The 19,799-nt window shown below is 48.3% G+C and overlaps 1 protein-coding gene across 6 annotated transcripts in view; it reads left to right on the forward strand.

Annotated features, from left to right (window-relative positions):
- FRMD4B (FERM domain containing 4B) overlaps nt 1-19,799 on the forward strand; it is a 131,320-nt gene that overhangs the window by 79,267 nt on the left and 32,254 nt on the right. For all 6 annotated transcript variants that reach the window (XM_050979269.1, XM_050979270.1, XM_030228037.2 and 3 more), the window contains exons 6-7: nt 10,431-10,487; nt 11,426-11,448. In XM_050979269.1, the coding sequence (XP_050835226.1) occupies nt 10,431-10,487; nt 11,426-11,448 (80 nt within the window). The remainder of the gene's footprint in view (nt 1-10,430; nt 10,488-11,425; nt 11,449-19,799) is intronic.

The raw sequence follows: 19,799 nt of genomic DNA on the forward strand, positions 1-19,799 counted from the left end.
CAAAGCTTTCACCTTCAATGTGCTTCAGATTTTGGAGGATTCTTATTCAGGATCCAGTGTCCATTGTTTTATGAAAGCATACAGAAACCTGGAAGTGGTTGATGGCAGAGCTGTGACTGTGCTTTGTACAGGAATTGCTTTCTGGAAGAGTGAAGGAAATGGGTGCATTTTTACATCGTGCTGAAGTTTGAAAGATGCTCGAAGAACTTGGGGCCTCACTGGTTATGGTTATTAAAAAGCAAGTCTCCATTTGACATATCTGCCACTTAAAATGAAGGGTCTTGGCAGCTTGTAGCCATCCTTAAATTGCTCCTTAACTGGAGCAGTTTAACAAGACAGCACAAATAATTTTGGAGTTGGAAAATGGGTCTGGTTTTGGGATGGGATGTGGAAAATGCCACTGCTGTTGAAACAAACCCTACCCAATGCTAACACATTTGGGTGCCACTGTATGTGTTTGTGTAGGTACAAAGCATATCAGAAAGCAAAGGAGAAGAGAAGCATAAAAAAAGAAATTTGAAGGCAGTCTGGCTCTTTTATTTTTACCTGTGGCTTGCAAAGTGTGTGCTCTTTGTGGCAACCCAAAGTGTGGCATCCCTGTTCCTGCAAGCAAAACTGCCTGAAGCAGGGGCTGTCTGTTGTGTCCAGTTTCTGTGGGCAGCAGAGGGATGAGGATGAGGAGCATCACTTCCTCCTGAGAGGAGGATCTCTGGGCAGCTCCAGGTGATTCAGCACACAGGGAAAGCTGGGGAGGCCTGGCTCTGCCTGCAGCCCTCTCTGTGCTGGCAATTTCACAGCCCAGCTCAAGCCTGTGGCTCCTTCAGCAGGAGCCAGTTCATCTGCTCTCAAGTAGCTTTTAACCTTCCAATTAACTCTTGTAAAAATATTCTGTTCTACGTGACAAACTTGGGGTCAGTCTCCAAGCTTCAGGTCGTCCTGAAGGGCACGTGGGGCCAGCCCTGATCCTGAGCCCTGGGATGGGGACAGGAGGATGCACAAAGGTCACTCAAATGTGCTCCCAGAGCCTGTCCTCTCCCCTGGTGCTGCTGGCTCCTTTGTGGGGTGGGGAAGGAGCCAGGGGATGCCTGAACAGGAGCACCCCCAGCTCCATGAGGGAAGTGGCTGATGCTCACTGATGACAGCCAGGAATATTCCCTGCCATTTCTCAGTCCTTAATCCAGCTCCAGGAGGTTGAACCTGCCTCAGCTTGGCTTTTTGTTATTGCCTTTTTTCCCCTTCCTTTCCTTTCCTTGTTGTATTCCTGGAGTGAGGAAACCCCAGTGTGTCAAAAAGCAGGAGCCCCCACCCAGCCCATGTGCTCAGGAGAGCTCCCAGTGCACAGGCAGTGCCAGAGGATGCCCTGCCAGGGCAATATCCTGACCTGGATCTCTGCATGAAGCCTGTGCTCTGTGTGGGCCAGGAATGTGGACTGGGATAGGTGCTGCAATACCTGGGCTGTGCTAAGGCCTGTGGGGATAAGATTGCTTAAAAGTCAGTCGTGTTTCTTTGCTTTCACAAAGGTGTTTGCAAAGTTTTCACTGCAGCTTTTCCCCATGGGGGAAGCCCAAATCCAGGGTGGTGCAAATGCCTGATGCCTGAGTGTTCTTGTGACATTCCTGAGCCCTGGCATGTGTTGACAGCACAGCACTGTGGGTACCTGTGCTCCCTTGGCTTCTCTCCTTAGGGGACAGGGATGTTTGAGCAGGGAGGGGGTGATGCTGCCCTGCATGTGCCATGGGCATGCCAGTGCTCCTGCTGGCACGTGGGGCACACCGGGAGAGCCAGACAAAGGCTTGGGCAAGCACAGCCAGCAGAATGGCAAAGCTCTGTGCCAGCCCTTCCCGTGGAGGGGATTTATCCTTGGCTTACAAGGTGCAGAGGCTGCAGCAGAAATGTATTTAGAGTATTCTTTGAGATGTCTGTGTGTGAAATCCTGTAAGGGGCTGTTTCTAATTCAAGAGACTGGAATCTCCCTAAGGAAGTCCAGCACCTCTGGGGTCAGGCTGAAGCTGCTGGGCAGTGTGTGCTGGCTGTCTTGTAACAGCTGAGTAAAAATTTAGGGTAAATACTATAGCATATTATATTCTTGGTTACATAATATGTTACAAAATATGATTATGAGTAATAAATAATGAAATCCAAACCTGCATGACAGCTCTGGAAAGGGTGAAGGCTTGCTTGGTGTTCTGCAGTGCACAGCCGTGATTCTCTTCCTCACCTTTCAACCCCACATTCCTTCTTGCAAATCTCTGTTCCTTTCTGCAAATCAGGTACTGCTTTTACCCTGCCAGGACTTGGAGAAATCTGGGCCCTGTGCATTTTGCAATCTCTGTAGACATTTTGGCAAGGATGGGACAAGATAGGCAATAAAATCTCAGCTGCCAAAAATGTATTTCTTTCTACTCCCCACCCACTCCCCCACCTCTGTGCTCCTCTGGGCAGTCAAAGCTCCTTTGTGCCTCTGGGCCCTTTGCTGGCACGTGCCAGGTTCGTGCATCCTCTGTGACCTGTGCTGTTCTCTGTGCAGTCTCCTCTGCCTGTGGGGAGCAGGGGAGGACCCCTTTGCCTGAGGCACAAGAGGGCTGAGACCTCATTTTTAACTTTTGTGAGGCCTCCTTTGTATGTGAACAGAGCACAACTTGTGCTGGTGCACTTGGTGCCCCCTCACTGCACAGACCCTGGCATCCAGCTGAGACAGCAAATGCTGCCAGAGCTCTCACCCTGCCCTCCTGCCATGTCAAGGTGCCCCCTCTCTGGTGCTGCAGTCCCCAGGCCCTCTCAGTGCTGTGTGGTCCCAGCAGCTGCCTGGCTCCTGCTCTCCAGCATCCACACTCTTGGAGCTTGGAGAAGTCAGATCCATTGCCAGGAACAGCTTGGACCACCGAGCAGGAGGTGGGAGCTGGTGATAATTATATATCCAGGTCTCTGGAAGTGCTTTCCAGTGACTTGGTTAAAAACTCGTTTATCCCCATGCATTTTGGGAGAATGCAAAGTCTGGAGTTGCTTTGTGTACATCTGGGCTCTCCTTTCTTACGTGCCTCTCTCTTCCAAGGCTTTGAGTATCGCTGCCTGAGAACCTGCAGTGGTGACAACTTCAGTTTAAAAGCCTTCTCACCCATCATTGACTTCAAGAAGCTGGGTTAAGATTTATAGCTGTCTGAAACCTGCTGTACAGCTGGAATTTAGGAGAGTGGCAGCCTGGTGCAGTGGGTATCTGAAATGGATGTGTTTGCACAGGGAGCCCTGTAACGTGCTCAGTGTGTTATTGCACAGCCCGTGACCATAGCTGGGATGCTTGCAGGGAGGTGGGTCAGAACTGGTCACGCACATGCTGCTGATAAATTTGGAAAGATAAATTAGTCTTTTCTTCTTTTGAAACAGCCAAGTTTGGAAAAATAACACCCTACTTGGCTAGCAAAGCACTGTCAAGTTTATTATGCATTAGGGCTAACCTCCATATAGCTCTGCAGCCATACAGTTGAGTCTTTGCCAGGCCTTAAAATATGTTCTGTAAACCAAGATCTTGGTCAAGTTGGCTGTGTTCCCCATTTCCTCTGTATCTCTGGGTGTTGGGGATTTATTTAAATTCCCATTTGTTTCAAGGACTTGTAAGAATTGCTTTAAAAAAGGGAAAAAAGGAAAAGTCAAAGGAAATTTAAGTTTTCAGAGGAGTCTGTGATAGCTCCATGAACAGCAATGCTTGTGAGCACTTGGCAGCCTGGAGACCAGTGCTTACCAAGAAGAGCTGTGGAAACAGACCCCTGGTGTGAGCATAAAGTCTGGCTGGTCCCCAGCTCCTGGGGAGCAAAGTGCTCATATATCAGAGAGCTCTCGAAAGTTTTATAATGGATATTTCCTAATTCTCCCCCACCTCCAGGGAGAGGGGAACGTTCCCATGTAGACTTGTAACACAGTCTGATCCTAGCCAGGGCTGTTAAACACCCTCTGTCCATTGCCTGAGTTGGCTGTTCTGCTCCCAAGGACAGCATGTGGGAAGCCCAGGTTGAGGTGCAGCAGGAGCAATTGGCTTTTTGTTCCTCCAGGGCTGTTCTCTCCTGTGGATTCTGCCATGGCAGCCACCTCCATGGCCCAGCCTTCATGTCAGCAGATGAGGAGGATGGAGTCTGTGAATAAAATACAGGAGGGGAGGCAGGACCTCATGCTGATGTAGTTTGGCAGATCTCCATGGGCCCCCCACTCTGTACCCCCAGAGACCTCACATGGGGCTGTGCTGGTGGCTTTGGGGAGGGCCTTGGCCATGGTGTGGGGACAGTCCAGGGCCTCCTGAGAGTGCTGAGGTTGATCCAGGTCCTGATGTGAAGGGTGCCCCAGGGACTTGTGAGGCTCTTGGGGAGGTGCAGGTTGTGGCCCAGCTGGGCTGGCCCTTTGCAGAGGAAGATTGAGTTGATTTGCAGCCAGAGTTCTGTTCCTCACATCTCTGGCTGTAGTCACCTCCTCCTGGGCCTGACAACTGGGTTAATTGCCATGAAGAGTCCTGCACCTTTGAAGTCCTGGCCACAGAGCAAAGATGCTGTGACAGCTCAGCCAGTTCTGTTGTTGTGTGTTGATATCTCACCGTGATGGTGGGGTAGGAAAGCAAAAGGCTGTGATTATGTTAAGGCTAATAACACTTGCTATGGACCCTGGGAAGTCTTTATGCCTTTCCCCATTCTCTGCTTTTACTCTTGTATTAATGAGAAGAAGGCAGCAGTAAATGTGTTCCTGTTGCACTGTGCAGGTGAGTCCTGGAGTAGCTGCTCCTGTCCCTGGAGTTTCATCTAAGCATTGGCTGAGGCACAAAAGGCAGAGGGAATGGATGAGAGTGGCTGGCAGAAACAGCAGAATAAAGGGTGTAACAGGAAAACCTGAAGCTGTCCCTTACCACGAGGGACTAGCAGCTTTTATTTTTGAGCTGGGTTGGCTCAGCCCCTGAGGTGGGGAGCAGCAGGTCTGGCCAGGGAAGAGCCTCTGCACATGCACTGAGCTGTGTTTGGTCTCAGCCTGTGCTCCCTTGTGCTTGCTGTGAAAGGCTGTGGGGTTCCATGCATGAAATAGAAGCTATCATGGACCATCCAAATGCTGTGAAGCAGCTGTGAGGCTTTCTGAGCCACCCAGGCTGTGGGGGAAATGCAGCACAAGTGGAAATCTGGAGCGTTTCTCCGAGGAAGGTCAGGAGGAGCAGACTGCCATTTGCTCCTATGGCAGCTCGTATTCTGCTGCTTTTGTGCTTTGCTTTACCTCCCTGAGGTGCTGGAGGCAGACACTTGCTTTGCTGTGCTTTTTCTCAGCTCAGTTTCTGTCCTTGGGAGCAGAGTCCCAGCTCAGGTGCTCAGCCAAGCCTGGTGCAGCTGATGCAGGAGGGAGCGGGGTGGTGCCTGCAGTGCACTGCAGGGCAGAGTGAACAGCAGCTGACACCAGCAGGGCTGAGCCGTGGGTGTGAGTGCTGGTAATTGGGACAGGCAGTTGAGAGCTGGAGTTACCCATGTGCTGCCAGTGTTTGTCCCTGTGCAGTAATTAATTCCCCAGCGCAGCCACCCCGGCAGGGCGAGTGACAGGATCTGCCTGACCCAGTTCCTCCTGCACAGCTCGTGTGGTGGAACAGGTTGTGGCCAACACCCACTGCCCTCCCCAGCCTGTCAAAAAAAAAGCCTTAAACACTGAAAAGCTGCTAAGCTTTCGGCCCTGCTGGGCCGTGCCAGCCCATCTCTCTGGCTGCCAGGACACAGAGCAGGGATTCTGCATCCCTGGTGGGAATCCCCTCCCGCTGGATCAGGGGTGCTGGCACTGCTTTGTTCACTTGTGCTGGGTCCACACCCAGCTAATTGCCTGCCTCGGTTTGGACGTCTTGGAGACAGTTTGGGTCCTTTCTTTCCCTCTGACTAATTGCAGCCTTCTTTCAGCTTCTTTTAAATCACCTTTCGGTAATCACTGGTAATTATATTCAGTCTTGTGGCTGTCTCGAGGCTATCCAATCATGGTGTGTGCATTTTTGGGGGTGTCTTTGGCTAACACAAATTTTTAAGGAATTAGTTTGAGGGAACAAGCGTGTTGGTATCTCAGTTCTTAAATCTGCAGGTGAAATGATTTTGTTGTCAGCCTTTAACCTCTGGAGGTTATATGTGGTTTGAACAAACCATGTCCATTTCCACTTACTGCTCTGGCTCTAAAGAGTTAAACATGACAGTTCCTGTGTGTGCATATTTTTTAAAATCTGCTTTAATCTGAGTTTACAGCCTAAAGATTTGCTTAACACAGTTAATGCTCATCTGACTATCATCACTCTTGATCTGAGTTTTCATCAGGATTTCAGACTTGTATCTCTATGGCAGTAAATTCTGGTGTTGTTGCTGTGTCTAATGAGGGTTCACTGCTCTATTCATGACCAAGCTTGTGATTTTTATCACATTCTATGTGTGTGCAGCAAGACTTGAGCTCCTATCTGAACCGGGGGCTAAATTCTGCCCATGGGCACTGAAGGTTGAGTTGGTCTTAACCAGATGCTGAGATAGTGATGTACTCCTCCTCTACAGTAATTCCCAACCAGTCTGGACACCTGCTGCAGCCTTTTATTACTCTGATGTTTATCAGGATGACAAAAGCCACCACCTGAATCTGCTGGACCAAGTTCAGTGTTTAGATAAGCCAGTGCTCTTCTGGCTGAATGTATCTCACTGGTTAAAATGATCAGCCCTGTGCAAACTCTAATTGAAAAATATCAGTTTCATCCCCTCCCTGGAGCTGCAGTCACCAGTCTGTTTAAACTCATTTACATCTCAAATGTAGAAGAGTCAGATTCCATTATCTGAATGACACACATCTACTTAACCTTGTGCAGGTGACCTTGTTCCCACTTGGATAAATTTAGGAAAACCTTCCACCTTCATCTTCAACATGTGGTTGTGGGAGCACTGGCTGCCCTGCCTCTCAGGGCCCCCCACTTGCTCACTGAAGTCTCTGCTGGAATTACCCTGGCAATGGCAGGCAATGCAAATTAATCTTCTTACAGTCATTTTCCTCATCTATTTTTGAAATCTGACCTTGCTGATAAAGCAATACTAAGACAGAAACCCCCATCTGCCAACCTCCAGGCTGAAGGATGATTATAAAATCAAAATATTGCCTGAGTGAGTGGGGAGAGTCATGGTCCTACACTTCAGAACAGCACATAGCACTCTCTGGATTTGTGTCAAGCCAAGGGCTGTCCAAACTCCATGACAGCAGAGCTGGATTACATTACAGCAATGGCCAATTGGTGAGCCAGATGGCAAATAATGTTACATTATGATGAAAAAAGTACTTCCATGCTCAGAGGGAATTGTCCAAGACACTGTCACTTGGAGAGCATTAGTCTGTCAAATACAGGCTGAGCTGGGCTTTGGCATCCTTTGCTTCAAATCCTTGTTCTGCTGCTTAGCTACTGCAGGACTTCAGGGCAATCCCTTCACTTCCCTTTCTGTGATTTTTAGTCCCTTTAAAGGGTGGGTTATTTTTTGGGTTGTTTTTTTGGTTTTTTCCTCCTGAGCCTTGTTTAGAGTGGCCCAGTCTCCTGCCACTGTTACTGTGTGGTGACAATAACTGTGTGGGCAACAACTAGGGCTGGTCCACCCTGTTCTGAGGTTTGCAGCAGCTGGAGAGACCTGATGGCAGCCCTGCCCCTGGGGTGATCTGTTTGTCCCCTTGCTTGGTCAAGACACCTCTAACATCTTAAAGAGGTCAAGTTAGGGAGGGCCCTCTTGCCTTGTCATTCTTTACAACTTCTAAGCAAATTTGAAACTGAGGGCACTGGCACAGCAAATGCCTCACTCTGAAAGCAAAGTGAAACTTCCTCACCTGGAGAAGCCAGTCCCCCTCTGTGCTCTCCTTCGTCTCCTAAAACCCTAAATGAAGTGGTTTGTGGCATCACTGTTAACACTTGTGGCCATGCCATAGCAGCCAGTAAAGTGACCAGAGTTTCTTAAGGCCAGCATCTAGGAAAAAGCAAATAAACACAGAAGAGCAGCCTCTTAATTACTCTTGCTAATTAGTTAATGGCTATGAGGTGCTTTGAAGATGAGAAGTGAGGGGGTGCTTGGTTATTAAGTCCCAAATACCCCTGTAAGGCCAGCAGCAGCTCTTGCTGTGGGTCAGACTGTGTGAGACTCTGCAGCAGCAGCTCATCGAGTGCTGCTGAGCTTATCTGGGAGCCAGCAATAAATCAGGAGGGCTTTGGAGAGTTAAATCTCCTGGAGTTTCTTGTAGGCTTAAAAGGCAATGAGCCCCATGTAGCTGACTCTGCCTTGGGGCAGGGCAATGGTCTTGGTGAGCTTTTAAAGCCCCTTCTGTCCCTGTTTTCCCTGATTTTGTGATCCAGGGCAGCTTTGCTGAGCCAGATCTCACCTTTCCTGCTGAGCTGAGGTTCCCTGTGATGGCATTTTCTCATATCTGAGTTCTTTGTCTGCTGGTGAAGGACACCATGGTGCTGGGGTGACCTGATCTCCTGTAATCCTCTCACCACCACAGCTGGCATCAGAGGTTGCTCGGGCAGATGCAATTTAAGCTTTCAAAAAGCCAGCTCAGATGTGCATGACAAAGACTAACCTGACACAGACCTGGAAGTAACAAAGTGCCTTAAAATTGCACCTACGTGAGGAGTTTTTGGGCTGCAATCTTGCCTCTTTTCTTAAGCACCAGCATGAAAGAGATCTGAAGGAAGGATGCTCTTCAAGCTATTATTTTTTTCTCTGAACTTCTGATGTGCCCCTCCTCTTCTTCTAATAAAATATGTCTGGGAATGCTTTGGGGGCTACTCCTGCATAGCTGGTGCCACACCTGTTGGGAAGGGGAAATTCCTCTTGGTCTGCCTGTCAGAGAAGCCTGGGGGAGTGCTGCTGCTGGAATGTTTTATTGACAAAGCTGGCAAAAACACTTCCTTTCCATGAAAATTGAATTATTTGTTTGTTCAACTTTTGAATTTAGTCTCTGTGGGCCAGATCTGCAGCTGTGGTAAATTAGCTCAGCTCCAGATGTGCCCTAATATATTTTGAGATGTCATTTCCCTGTATCTGTATGTAATTCTGTAGATCCTGCTGCTGCACTGGTTTTGGCATTATTTCAGCTTTTGGTCTGCTTTGTCTCCTCATTCATCCAACAGATCCTGGGGGCTAAGGATGTGTTGGGATCTCAGTGACATGAGGCAGGCATCATGTCCACTATCTGCATTTACAGAAGGTCAATAAGAAAAATCTGTGTTCCTGGGCTGCTCCATAGGCTCGGTTTTGTGCTTTGCCCACTGTTTGCAGGATGCAGAAGGAGTAAAGAGTGCAACTGTCAGTGCATCTCCTTTGCTCTCCCAGTGTCACTGCTGATCCCAGAGTAGAACCAAGGCCAGGGGTTTTCCTGGTAAGAAACTAACCAGGAAAGTTTGTACTTAAGCTTGTAAGCAGGAGATAAAAAAGGATCTTTGTGTAATTTTGATGCTTTGGCACCTGTGGAGTTTCTGAGTACACAGTGTAGGACAGGGCTGGTTCTGGGGTGGGCTCAAGGCACAGGAGATTTTCAGCATGGGGTCCTTGCATTTTTTCTGAACATTGCTCTAGAGCTCCAGTAGACTTAGAGGAAACAAAAGCTGTAGGATGCAGGCTGAGCAGGACAAAGGACTCAGTTATGCTGCCCTTGTGATTAATCAGTATGGCTGGTTTAGCATCAGGGGCTGTGTACCACAATCACAGCAAACAAGCAATGGCCCTAAAACTGTAAGGAGTAAAACTCTACTGAGAGATGGATGCAATTCCTTGGTGGTTTTCTCTTGGCTGGGCCAGGGCTATCCCAGGGCATAGATGCACCCAAACTCAGCTTCTGTGCTCTGGAGAGCACAGAAATGAGCTGGGAAATAAATAGTTTTATTGCAGATGGTGTCAGGGGTTTAGATTTTGTCAAATATTGCTATTTGTGGAGCTGATATGTGCTCCTGGGTGCCATCCAACCATGTATCTGCCGTGCCCCATCCCTGCAAGTGTTGAATGCCAGGAGTAACCTGGTGTGGAGGAAGGTGTCCCTGCCCATGGCAGGGGGCTCGGGACGGTTGTTAAGGTCCCAAACACAACCAATCTCTGATTCCAACCCAAAGCAGTCTGATCCTGTGACCTGTGCACCTCACCCTGAGGTCTGGGCGTGCATTCAGATCCCTCGGTTGCTGCATGGCAAATTTGGGCTGGCAGCGTGCGGGACCGCGTCCCGCTGAGCTCGGGCGCAGCAGCCCGGGGCAGCATCCCGTGAAATGCAGCAAGAGCCGCGTTTGTTCGGAGGGCAGGGCTCGGGCTGGGAGGACGGGCTGTGTGTGCGGCGGTGGCAGCGGGGGACACGGGGCGGGAGCGCCGCTCCGGCAGCGCCGCCTCCGCCGTGCCCCCTCCCTCTGCCCCGGCCCCGCTCACGCTCTGCTCTCTCCGCAACAGGGGCACATCGAGGTGGACAGCGAGACCGTCTTCAAGTTGGCCGCCCTGGTGCTCCAGGTGAGTGTCTCCCCCCGGCTCGGTTTGGCTCAGGGTATTCCCTTTCCCGGAGTTTTTCACCCCGCTCCTTACGGAGCCCCCGCAGGGATGTTTGTGGTCTCCGCGGCTGGGGAGCTCAGAGGAAGCTGGAACACATAGGAGTTCTTTTTGAAATATTTGTTTGAGGAGTTTTAAATTGAAAGAGTAAAAGTTAATCAAGGGAAGTAATTTATCTGGGCAGGTTTCCATTCAATTTATCACTTAACCCTAATTTAAATACATTCCAGAGATTTGGGAAGGAACGTGTAAATATTGTAGCTAAATCAGCTGTATTATGCCTGTGAATCTTCTTTTCTAAGCATATGGTTTTGATACCTCTGTTATGTTAAAATATACAGTGTCAGTTTTCCTTCTCATTAATCTAGTTTTGTTCTACTGAGACTTAAACTCCAGTTATTTGCCACTTTCTATGAAATAAAATTTTTCCTTTAAAAAATTGGGGGTTTCCCCCCATTGCATTGTCACTGACAAAGTGCCACAGCAAAGCTGCAGCAGCAGCAGCTTGGTCTGCCTGAACAGTTGTTTTCATCTCGAGTGAGCACAATTCCTCCCAACTGCTGACCTGACTGTACAGCCAACCTTTGCCTGGATGGGAGAGGAGGGAGAATTGTATTTCACTTCTTGTGCAGTAAAAGCGACATTTGATTTGCAATGTGAAACTCATCCCCCTTTTGGAAGCAGTTTTATTTGTGCTGTGGGTGGATTGTCTACAGCTGGGAGCACGAGGGGCCAAGTCCAGCTCTTGAGCACATGCAGGCTGGCTCTGTGTTTTGCAGGGAGTGTGGTGGGGGTCAGGATCTGCCTGCAGAGCTGTGGGAGTGGGGAAGTGAACAATGCTGGGAAAACCGAGGGTTTTGAAGAGATCATGTTTTAATTCTGTCACTGTTTTTCAATTGTAGGAAGCTAAAGGGGACTATTCCAGGTAATAACATTTTCCTTTCTAATACTGGTGTGCTTGATGGATGTGTTTTTCTGTGTTGGCATTGTATTGCAAACAATCACAAATGGGGGTAAAGTCCAGCTGCGAGCAGTGCCCAAAGAAAGTGAAATGTGCTGCTGGGCTGGATAAAATCTGAGTCTGCAGGGTGAGTAATGCCTTTTGTGAGCAAGCTCTGAGTCAAAACAGTGTTTGAGGCCACCATGCTGTGCTCCCCTCCCAAGTGTGGGTGCTGCAGTGGGAGAAGGGGAAAGCTCCCACACTTCCCTGCTGGGAAAACCTGTGCTTTGCCAAACTTTTGCCAAGCAAACCATTGCCTGTGCTTCTGCTGAGCTGTGTTTGGGTCCATGTGGGTGACCTTGCCCACAGCCCTGCCCGTGCAGGGGCAGCACGTGCAGGGACAGCCACCAGCTGCCCTGGGATCAATGAGCCATGTTCTCCTGCAGCTGCCCCGGGGCCTCTCCCTCCCCACACTTGACCCAACAGTTGTGTTCTGGCTGGTGTGAGACCCCCCCCCGCTCTGCTTTAGCTGCTTAAAGCTGCATCATCAGGTCTGGCTTCCCCTTGGAGGTGCTGCTTACCCAGCTCTGATTGTGATAAGAGGCTGTGGGGAGCAGGTGGGGTCATCTGGACCTGCTGGAGCCACGGGGAAAGACCTTCCATTAGAAGCAGCTCACTGAGCAAATAGAGATTCAGAAGATTGGCTTTGATCACGTTAATATTTTACTGCTTGCTGAGTTTCCAAATGGGGGGAGAGGTGTGCTTTATGCTTTAGCTACAACAGATTTGGAGAGTGTTCAGTACAGACCTGTCTGCCCAAATGCAGGGACCAAGTCACGTTTGACTGCCACAGTGACTCTGTTTTCCCTTGAGAGGGCAGTTGTCAAGTAAATGCCAGTGCCAGTCCCTAGACCCCTTCCCTTCAAAGGCCTGTCTGTTCCCTGCCAAAGGACACGCTCTGTGAAGTCCATCAAACCTCCTCCTCCTGTTTGCTGGCATGCTGTCACACCTGCAGGGAGAAAAAGGTGTCTTTGATCAGCTGGGTGGGCTGGCTGTGCAGACCATTTCTGTTCCTGTCCATGCTGTAGACCTGCTCTGTGACCCCCAGTATGCTGCTTATACCTGCAATATGCTGCATTTTTCTCTAGAAAGACTCCTTATCTTGCCTGATCTCTACAGGGACGCCCTAAGCTTAGCTCAGTTAGGCACAGATAACCAGAAAATCACTGCTGACTCCACAATAAGTAACTTGTTAAGCTGTAGCAACTGGTGGCACAATTTTCTTGATTCTCAAGAGCAGGGGTTAATGTTAGAAACCACCTTAGTGGTGAAAAGCTCCCTTATGTGGTTTAAACTCAACACAGCCTCCTTATCATTTGCCATAAATAGGTTTGTAAGTATGTCTTCACAAGCCCAGGAACTGTCTGTGGCTGTTTTCCATGGACATGTTGCAAGGAGTGGATTGCCCGTGGTTACCTTCAGAAGTATTTAAAGAAAATGTAGGGAAGAGCACTCTGCTGCAAGACTGATTTTCAAATGCAGCCAAGAGTTGCATGGAAATAGCTGCAGCAATTGTTTCCTCTGTTAAACTGAACATATGTTATGCCCCCGTGGCAAATGAACACAGCCAGCTGTCCCAGGCCCAGTGAGCACACCAGGAGTGAAGGAATTCCATGTCACATATCACAAGTGGTCCTTTGGGCCAGTGCTGATAAAGCCCTGGCTTAATTACCAGCATATCTTAACGAGGATGCCAAAGGACTGGCCTCTGCTGCGCAGCTTGCTGTGCTGCACAGACTGTGTCCCTGTGCAGTGGGATCTGCCTCCCTTGGCAGTGCCTTGAGTTGAGTGTTCTCTGCTCGCTGTCATTTGGCCATTCTGCTTTGAATCACCTTCTGGAATGTGGCTCTTGCACCACCTCAGCTGCCGTGAGAATGTGCAGGTTGATTTTTTTGATCCTGGATTAGTGCTGAATGAACACGGGTGAATACAGGAATTGCCTGAAGTCCTGGAGATTAGCTCTGTGGAAGTGAGGATTGGGCCAGTCCAGGCAATGCTGGAGATCTCTTCCTGTCTGATTTCTTCACACACATCCCCTAGGCAGCTTTTCCATGGGGACACATCCTGTGGTGGGGTCACCACGTGGCATTCCCAGTGACGTCAGCTCCGTACCAGGGCCCGAACACAGCACACTCCTGTGGTTCTACAGGAACCTCTTTCCCAATCCTCTGCTCAAATTCCCAGATAACACCCTGGTGGCAGGGAGCAGCAGCCTGCTGAGAAACACCCTCCCCTGCCTCATGCTGAGTGGGTGAGCGCATTCCTTGGAAATCTGTTTCTTTTCAGTGAGCAAACCTGACACGTGGGCGCTTGGAGAAAGTTAAAAACTTTTGATTTCTGCACCACCAAGGTCACTCTGGAGGGGCTTCACAGTCTGGTAGCACTGGCAGCATGGGAATAGCAGGGACTTTGGGGTTTGGTCCTTGCAGGTGCTTTGCAGTAGGACCCCAAGGTCCTGAGCTGGGCTCTTCTTACAGGACAGGGGTTTCACAGAATCATGGAATGGTTTGGGTTGGAAGGGTTCCTAAAGATCATTTAGTTTGTGCCTTATTATTTGGGGAGAGACTTTATGTAAGATGATGCACCCAGTTCCCACTTTGAGAGGACCCTGGTTTTGAAGACATGTTTATAATTTGGGAAGAGACTTTATACAAGATGAACCACCCATATCTCACTTTGAGAGAACCCTGGTTTTGAAGACATCTTAATAAAACTAGAGTGCGTGCTTCAGAATTGCACCCCCAGCATGTCCTGGTTTGGACAACTCTAGATTCTCAAAGGCAGCCACTACTGGCTTGGGGACACAGGAGGAATGAGGAGCAGAGGTGGCAGCAGGCCACCATGTACCCATTTCCTTTTCCTGTTTACCCAACTGGTGATCCCAGCCAGGATAATTCCCTGCTGTGTGTGATGATGTCAAAGGGATGCTCCATGAGCTGTCCCTCTCAGAGCAGGACAGTCCTGCATCTCTGCTGTCCCCAGGAGGGCTGGAGGACAGTCCTGCATCTCTGCTGTCCCCAGGAGGGCTGGAGGACAGTCCTGCATCTCTGCTGTCCCCAGGAGGGCTGGAGGACAGTCCTGCATCTCTGCTGTCCCCAGGAGGGCTGGGATGCTGCAGGTTCCTGCCCCTCTGCCTTCCTGTGCAGCGCTGGGCACGCTTTGCTCAAGAGGAAGGATGTAACGCTGGCTCATGTTTGCTTTTCACGACTCATGCGTGGCTTCCAGTTGACTGCTCCTGTGTTTTAGCTGAGTTCCCAGCACTTTTTGCCCAGCTCCTGCAATAGGAACCCCAAGCAAGCATTAGTCATTGATTGGAGTTTTGAAACTCTGCGTGCGTTAATTGCGTTTCTCCATTCTCCTGTTTGCAAATGGAACAGAAAAATCTGCAAGCCTGGTTTTATGAAATCTTGGTTTCTAAACTCTTTGCAAAGCTTTTAGAAAGGTAATTAGATTCAAATTGCAGCTTCTGGCATGGCTCAGTTTTGGGGGAAAAGCATACATATTCTGTTTATTTTAGGACTTTTATTTGAATTTTAAAGAGACAATGTTTTGGCAGTCTGTTAATTATTCATCTTGTAGATATGCAACATATAAAGCCTGTCCTCCTTGGGAAATAAATAATTTAGCTGTATTTAGTTTACAAATTAAGCATCTGCCCTCAGAAATCCTGTAAAATATTATATACTTTTATTTTCCTTTGTAGCTTGATGAGAGAGACAGTTTATAACTGAGAAGTCCTAAATGCTGTCCTGGCACTGGAAAAATGTTTATCAAAATCAGATTAGCTACAGCAACTATATAAGGAAAGCAGCTTGGGGAAAAAAAGAAGTTTATTTTCTGACTGGTAATCTTGGACCATATTTTCCCCAGTACCATTTCCAGGACTGAAACCCAGCCGTGCTCCCTGGAAGTTAATTAAATTGCTGGAGGAGGGCTTCTATTTTCTTTAAATAGCTGACACATTCGTTTTTGATTCTGGCCTGTGGGCTGCAAAGATAACTCCCGACTGGTATAACATAACACAGACAAAATAATGAATTCCTGATAGATGACATGTGTGAGGCACCAAGGTTTATCATTATGGGGCTGATAAAGCAGTTTGGAAAAGGGAAAGGTTTGGGTGAGAGACAGCCCTGCAACTGAGGCTATGGAGTAATTGGTTCAGAAGGTCCTGAATTTTAAAATCCTGCTTGGAAAAAAGTGAAGTTCTTGATCTAGGTGCAGAAAGTGGTATTAGCAATTTGCTCTTAATTAAGAGTGCTCAGAGTGAGATTTTTGGGTAGTGTTTCGTTGAGAAGCTGAATATTTTGCCAGGCAATCTGGAGGATCTCTTGGTAGAAAAGAATGTGGGAAAGGTAACGTGGGCAGTGCTAGAAAATAGCTGTTGGAAAGGAGTTAATAATTGTCTGATAGCAAAGCACCTGCTCACTCTGCCGCTAACCCCAAGATTAAGGTACCCTCAGGACCAGGACACACCTGAGGTCTGTTGGAGGTGGCTTGTCCAGCCTGTTTCTGGGAATTTTGCCAGGTTTGTGTGACCAAAAATTCCAGGTGTGGCCACGCCCAGGACAGGGATTGGAGCAGGAAGACAGGTTTGGGGATGAATTACAAGGGGACATCTCATCTGGCCAGAGCCCAGTCTGGATCCTGTTTCAGCCCCAGCTATTTCCTCACACCTGTGTCAGTGGGTGATACAAAAGAGCTGGTGGGTCACCAGAGGATTCCCTCTCAGAACACCCATCTGGTGCCTGTAGCAGCACTGTAGTTTGGTTTCTGATGTTCTTTTCCATGCAGATGCACTTTTTACATGCCTGTGCACTGATATCCTGAGCCTTTTTGCAGGCTGTGTCTGCCTGGCTGTAAATCAGTGCTCAGCCCTGGCGCTGCCTTGTGCCCCTTGTGCTCCTGGCCCTTGTTTGCCCAGTGACTCATTGTGTGCTTTGCCTTTCAGCTGGGACTCCCAGCACTTTTTCTTTAAATACCTGGTGAGGCACTGGCTCTGAACCATTAACTCTCTCTAGGTCAAACCCAGCCGTGTGCTTTCCTCAGCTCCCTCTTTTTCAATAAACAGCTGATTTAGGACAAGATGAGCAAAGATCTGCTTACTCAGAGCCTGTTAGTTGAGGGGGTGATTATTTATTTTGCTTTATTTGGCAGCATCTTATGAACCAAGGTAGTAAATAAGCAAGTTTAGGGAAAGTCATGTTTCATATATATTTCATACAATGATGATGATCCCCCTACTGACAGATATCAGATACCCACTTTCCCAAGAGCTTAATTGAATTTTATACCCTCTCCAAAGAAAGCTGGTTGGAGACTGCAGTAATTTTTCTCTAGCAGGGTGAAAATTTTGCTTTCCTTGATGAATCCCTGCAGGTCTGCCATAAGGAGCAGGAGCTGAGGGAAGGCAGCAGGCAGAGGGGAGCCAGGCAGGGAACTGCTGAGCTTCATCTCCCTGAACACTAATACAGCAATTATGAAATAAAAACATTGTTTTCTCCTGGTGTTGTATTTTTCATGTAAACCAGGTGCAAATACAAAGAAAAAGTACTTAAGATGCCATTTCTTGTAAAGACTTTTCATAGCAACAGGGTTTTTTCCACTGGTGCTACTTGTAGATTCATCCAGTTCAAGGCAGACTAAAGCATATGCAGTCTGCAATGATGTCATTGTAATGGTTTTTTACAATTTCCTATTTTAAAGCAGTTCTGTAAGGACTCTCAGGGAATTCGTATAGAATGCCTATTATGGAGCAGATTAATTAGGTGGAAGCACTGTGGGTGGAAATGAGCAAAAAGGATTAGATGAAGAGGGGGAAAAAAAGGATGTTTGCAGTAATTTAATAACCTGATCTCATGGGATTTACTACTTGTATATAGCAATGTAGCTCTTAATATTCACACATAATTCTGGCAGTTTGGTAAGGAACAGTAATTTTTGGATTTTATATGCATGATGTTTGTACAGTTTCCATAGGGGCAGAAAAGGGGTTACTGTGTTTTATCCTCTTTAGTAGTCCCTCCACAGTACTTTCTTTTCTTTGGTTTTTCTTTTTTCTTTTTTTTTTTTTTTAATTATTTCTAACTCAGAGAGCAGAGCTAGAGTGGGTACAACCCAGCCACCTAGAGAGGTCTTTTGTGTGTGCTCTGCATGCAAAACAGATGAGAGACAAGGCGAGCAAGGTGCAAGGAAATTCAGCATCTTCCAGCTTGTCCCCCATGCAGGGGAGAAGCTGTCACATGGGGTAGCATCATGACATCCACGGCCATAGGTAAAAGATGCTTTTTTTCCCTTGTCCAAAAATTCCCTTAAGTACAGGTTTAGTATTAAAACATGAGGCCTTTTCTATTGTAAAAATCCCATTTCATGGTGAAAAATCACATTTCATCTCTGTTTTGTCTAATATCTGGAAAACTTTGTGAGGTTCAGCTGGTCTGAGTCCTAACAACATCCTCACTCTAGAAAAGCAGAAGTAAATCTTTGGCTTTTCCTTCCCATGGTGGCTGAGAACTATCACATGAGGTGTGTTTTGTGCTTTGAGGAAATGGAGTGACAGCTTTTCAACGACAGCTTTTTTGCTTTTGCAGATTTGTCAGGTCTTTATCATTATTTGGACACTTTATTTTTCTTGTGGTTCCATGTATCTCCATGTATCAGCCGGGCTGTGATAACAAGCTTTAAACTTTGCTACTGTACTCAGACATGCTAAAAACCCACAGCTAATATGGCTAAGCTGACCTTTGTGTGAGCAGGAAGAAAGTGTGAATGTCAGAAATAACAGTCTGCTGTTGTGAGGAAGGGCTTGGGATCCTTCAAGCGTTGTATCAACTGTGAATATCCATCTTTGCTTGGCAGTAAATCCCCAGGTAAAACTGAGCCATTCTGCTTTTGTCTGCTCTGTTAGGGGAGCACTGCTAGCATGTGCTGTGGGTATGAGCAAGCAGCTCTTTAAATACTGATATATCATAGCAGCTCTGTGGGATGGGATCCACCACCCGTTGTAGGTGGTAGGTCCAAGGACCAAATGGGTTTGTCTTCAGAATATTCATGTTTCACATCAAGAGCTGTAAAAGAAGACCTGAGGATTTAGGGCAGCTCCAGGTCACAGATTTTCCCTAGCCATGAAGAGCTGCTTCCCTGGCACCCTGTTCCTTGTCTGCCAAGTGGAAGTTGTAGCATTGTCTCATCTGCAGAGGTGGCTCTGGGAAAGGCTCATGTTCCTCTTTGCTCACCATGTCCTCGTATGGAGAGGTGTGTGCATACAACTGATGGGAGAAATGTTGCATTTTCCTTGGTGCTCCTGGCTCATCCTCCAAAAGCCCATGGGGTCACCAAACCCCAGCAGATCAGGAGGTGCTGCTGCTCTGCCCAGCAGTTGAGCAGCGCTTGGGAAGCAGAGAAATTTGGCTCAGGAAACAGGACTGGGGCTCAAGGTCAGGCCTGGGAGTCCAAGGCTCTGGTCCAAGTGTGGGGAATGGTTGTCCAGTCCCAGCCACACTTTGTGTTTGGTGCAACTCCTCCTTGAGCTGTGAAACTAAAGCTGTTGCAGCTGCACAAGGTGGGAACCCACAGCACAGCCGCAGCCTAAATCTCCAACAAGCTGGGGTTGAAAAATCCATCTGCACTGCTTATCAGGGTCCTTCTCACAGATGGGGTTGGAAGGCTCTTAAATGCCCCTTCAAATACCTCTCTGAGCAGGCGGCTGCTATCTGCTGTTCAAGTGGCAGCCTCTGCACCCTGCCCCCAGCAAAGCTCCTGCTGGCTACAGGAAAGGTCGGGCTCTGGCAGTCCTGTACCAACAGGAGCCCCTTGTTCGTGGCCTTTCCACATCCTGGGCTCCCCTCAATAGAAAAAAAACTTTCTTGAGTGGACCAGCAGACCATGAACTGAAAGGTTGGGAAATGATGGGAAACGTCTGGCATTTGTCACAAAAGAGGATTTGTCGGAGAGCACATTTCAAAATCCTGCTGCCAAGATCCTGCTGCTCTGGCATACTCGAAAGCTGCTAAATCCATCATGTCTCCCTGCTCTCTCTTCCTTCCCCCTCCCCTTTTTTTCTCCTGCACTTTTAACCCTGCTCATGTTTTTCCCCTCCACTGCCTCACTGCTTGCTCCTCACACCTGTTTCTCGTGGTCCCTCGAAGGGCAGAGCTGCCTCCACGGGTCCCTGAGGCTGCCCTGCTCTTTATTTCACAACAAACCCAAAGCCTACAGAGCAGGCACCTGCTGCTGCAGCAGCCCAGCTACAATGGGATGGTCCATGTTGCTGGTTC

This window comes from Serinus canaria, chromosome 12 (assembly GCF_022539315.1).
Source record: "Serinus canaria isolate serCan28SL12 chromosome 12, serCan2020, whole genome shotgun sequence".
NCBI lineage: Eukaryota > Metazoa > Chordata > Aves > Passeriformes > Fringillidae > Serinus > Serinus canaria.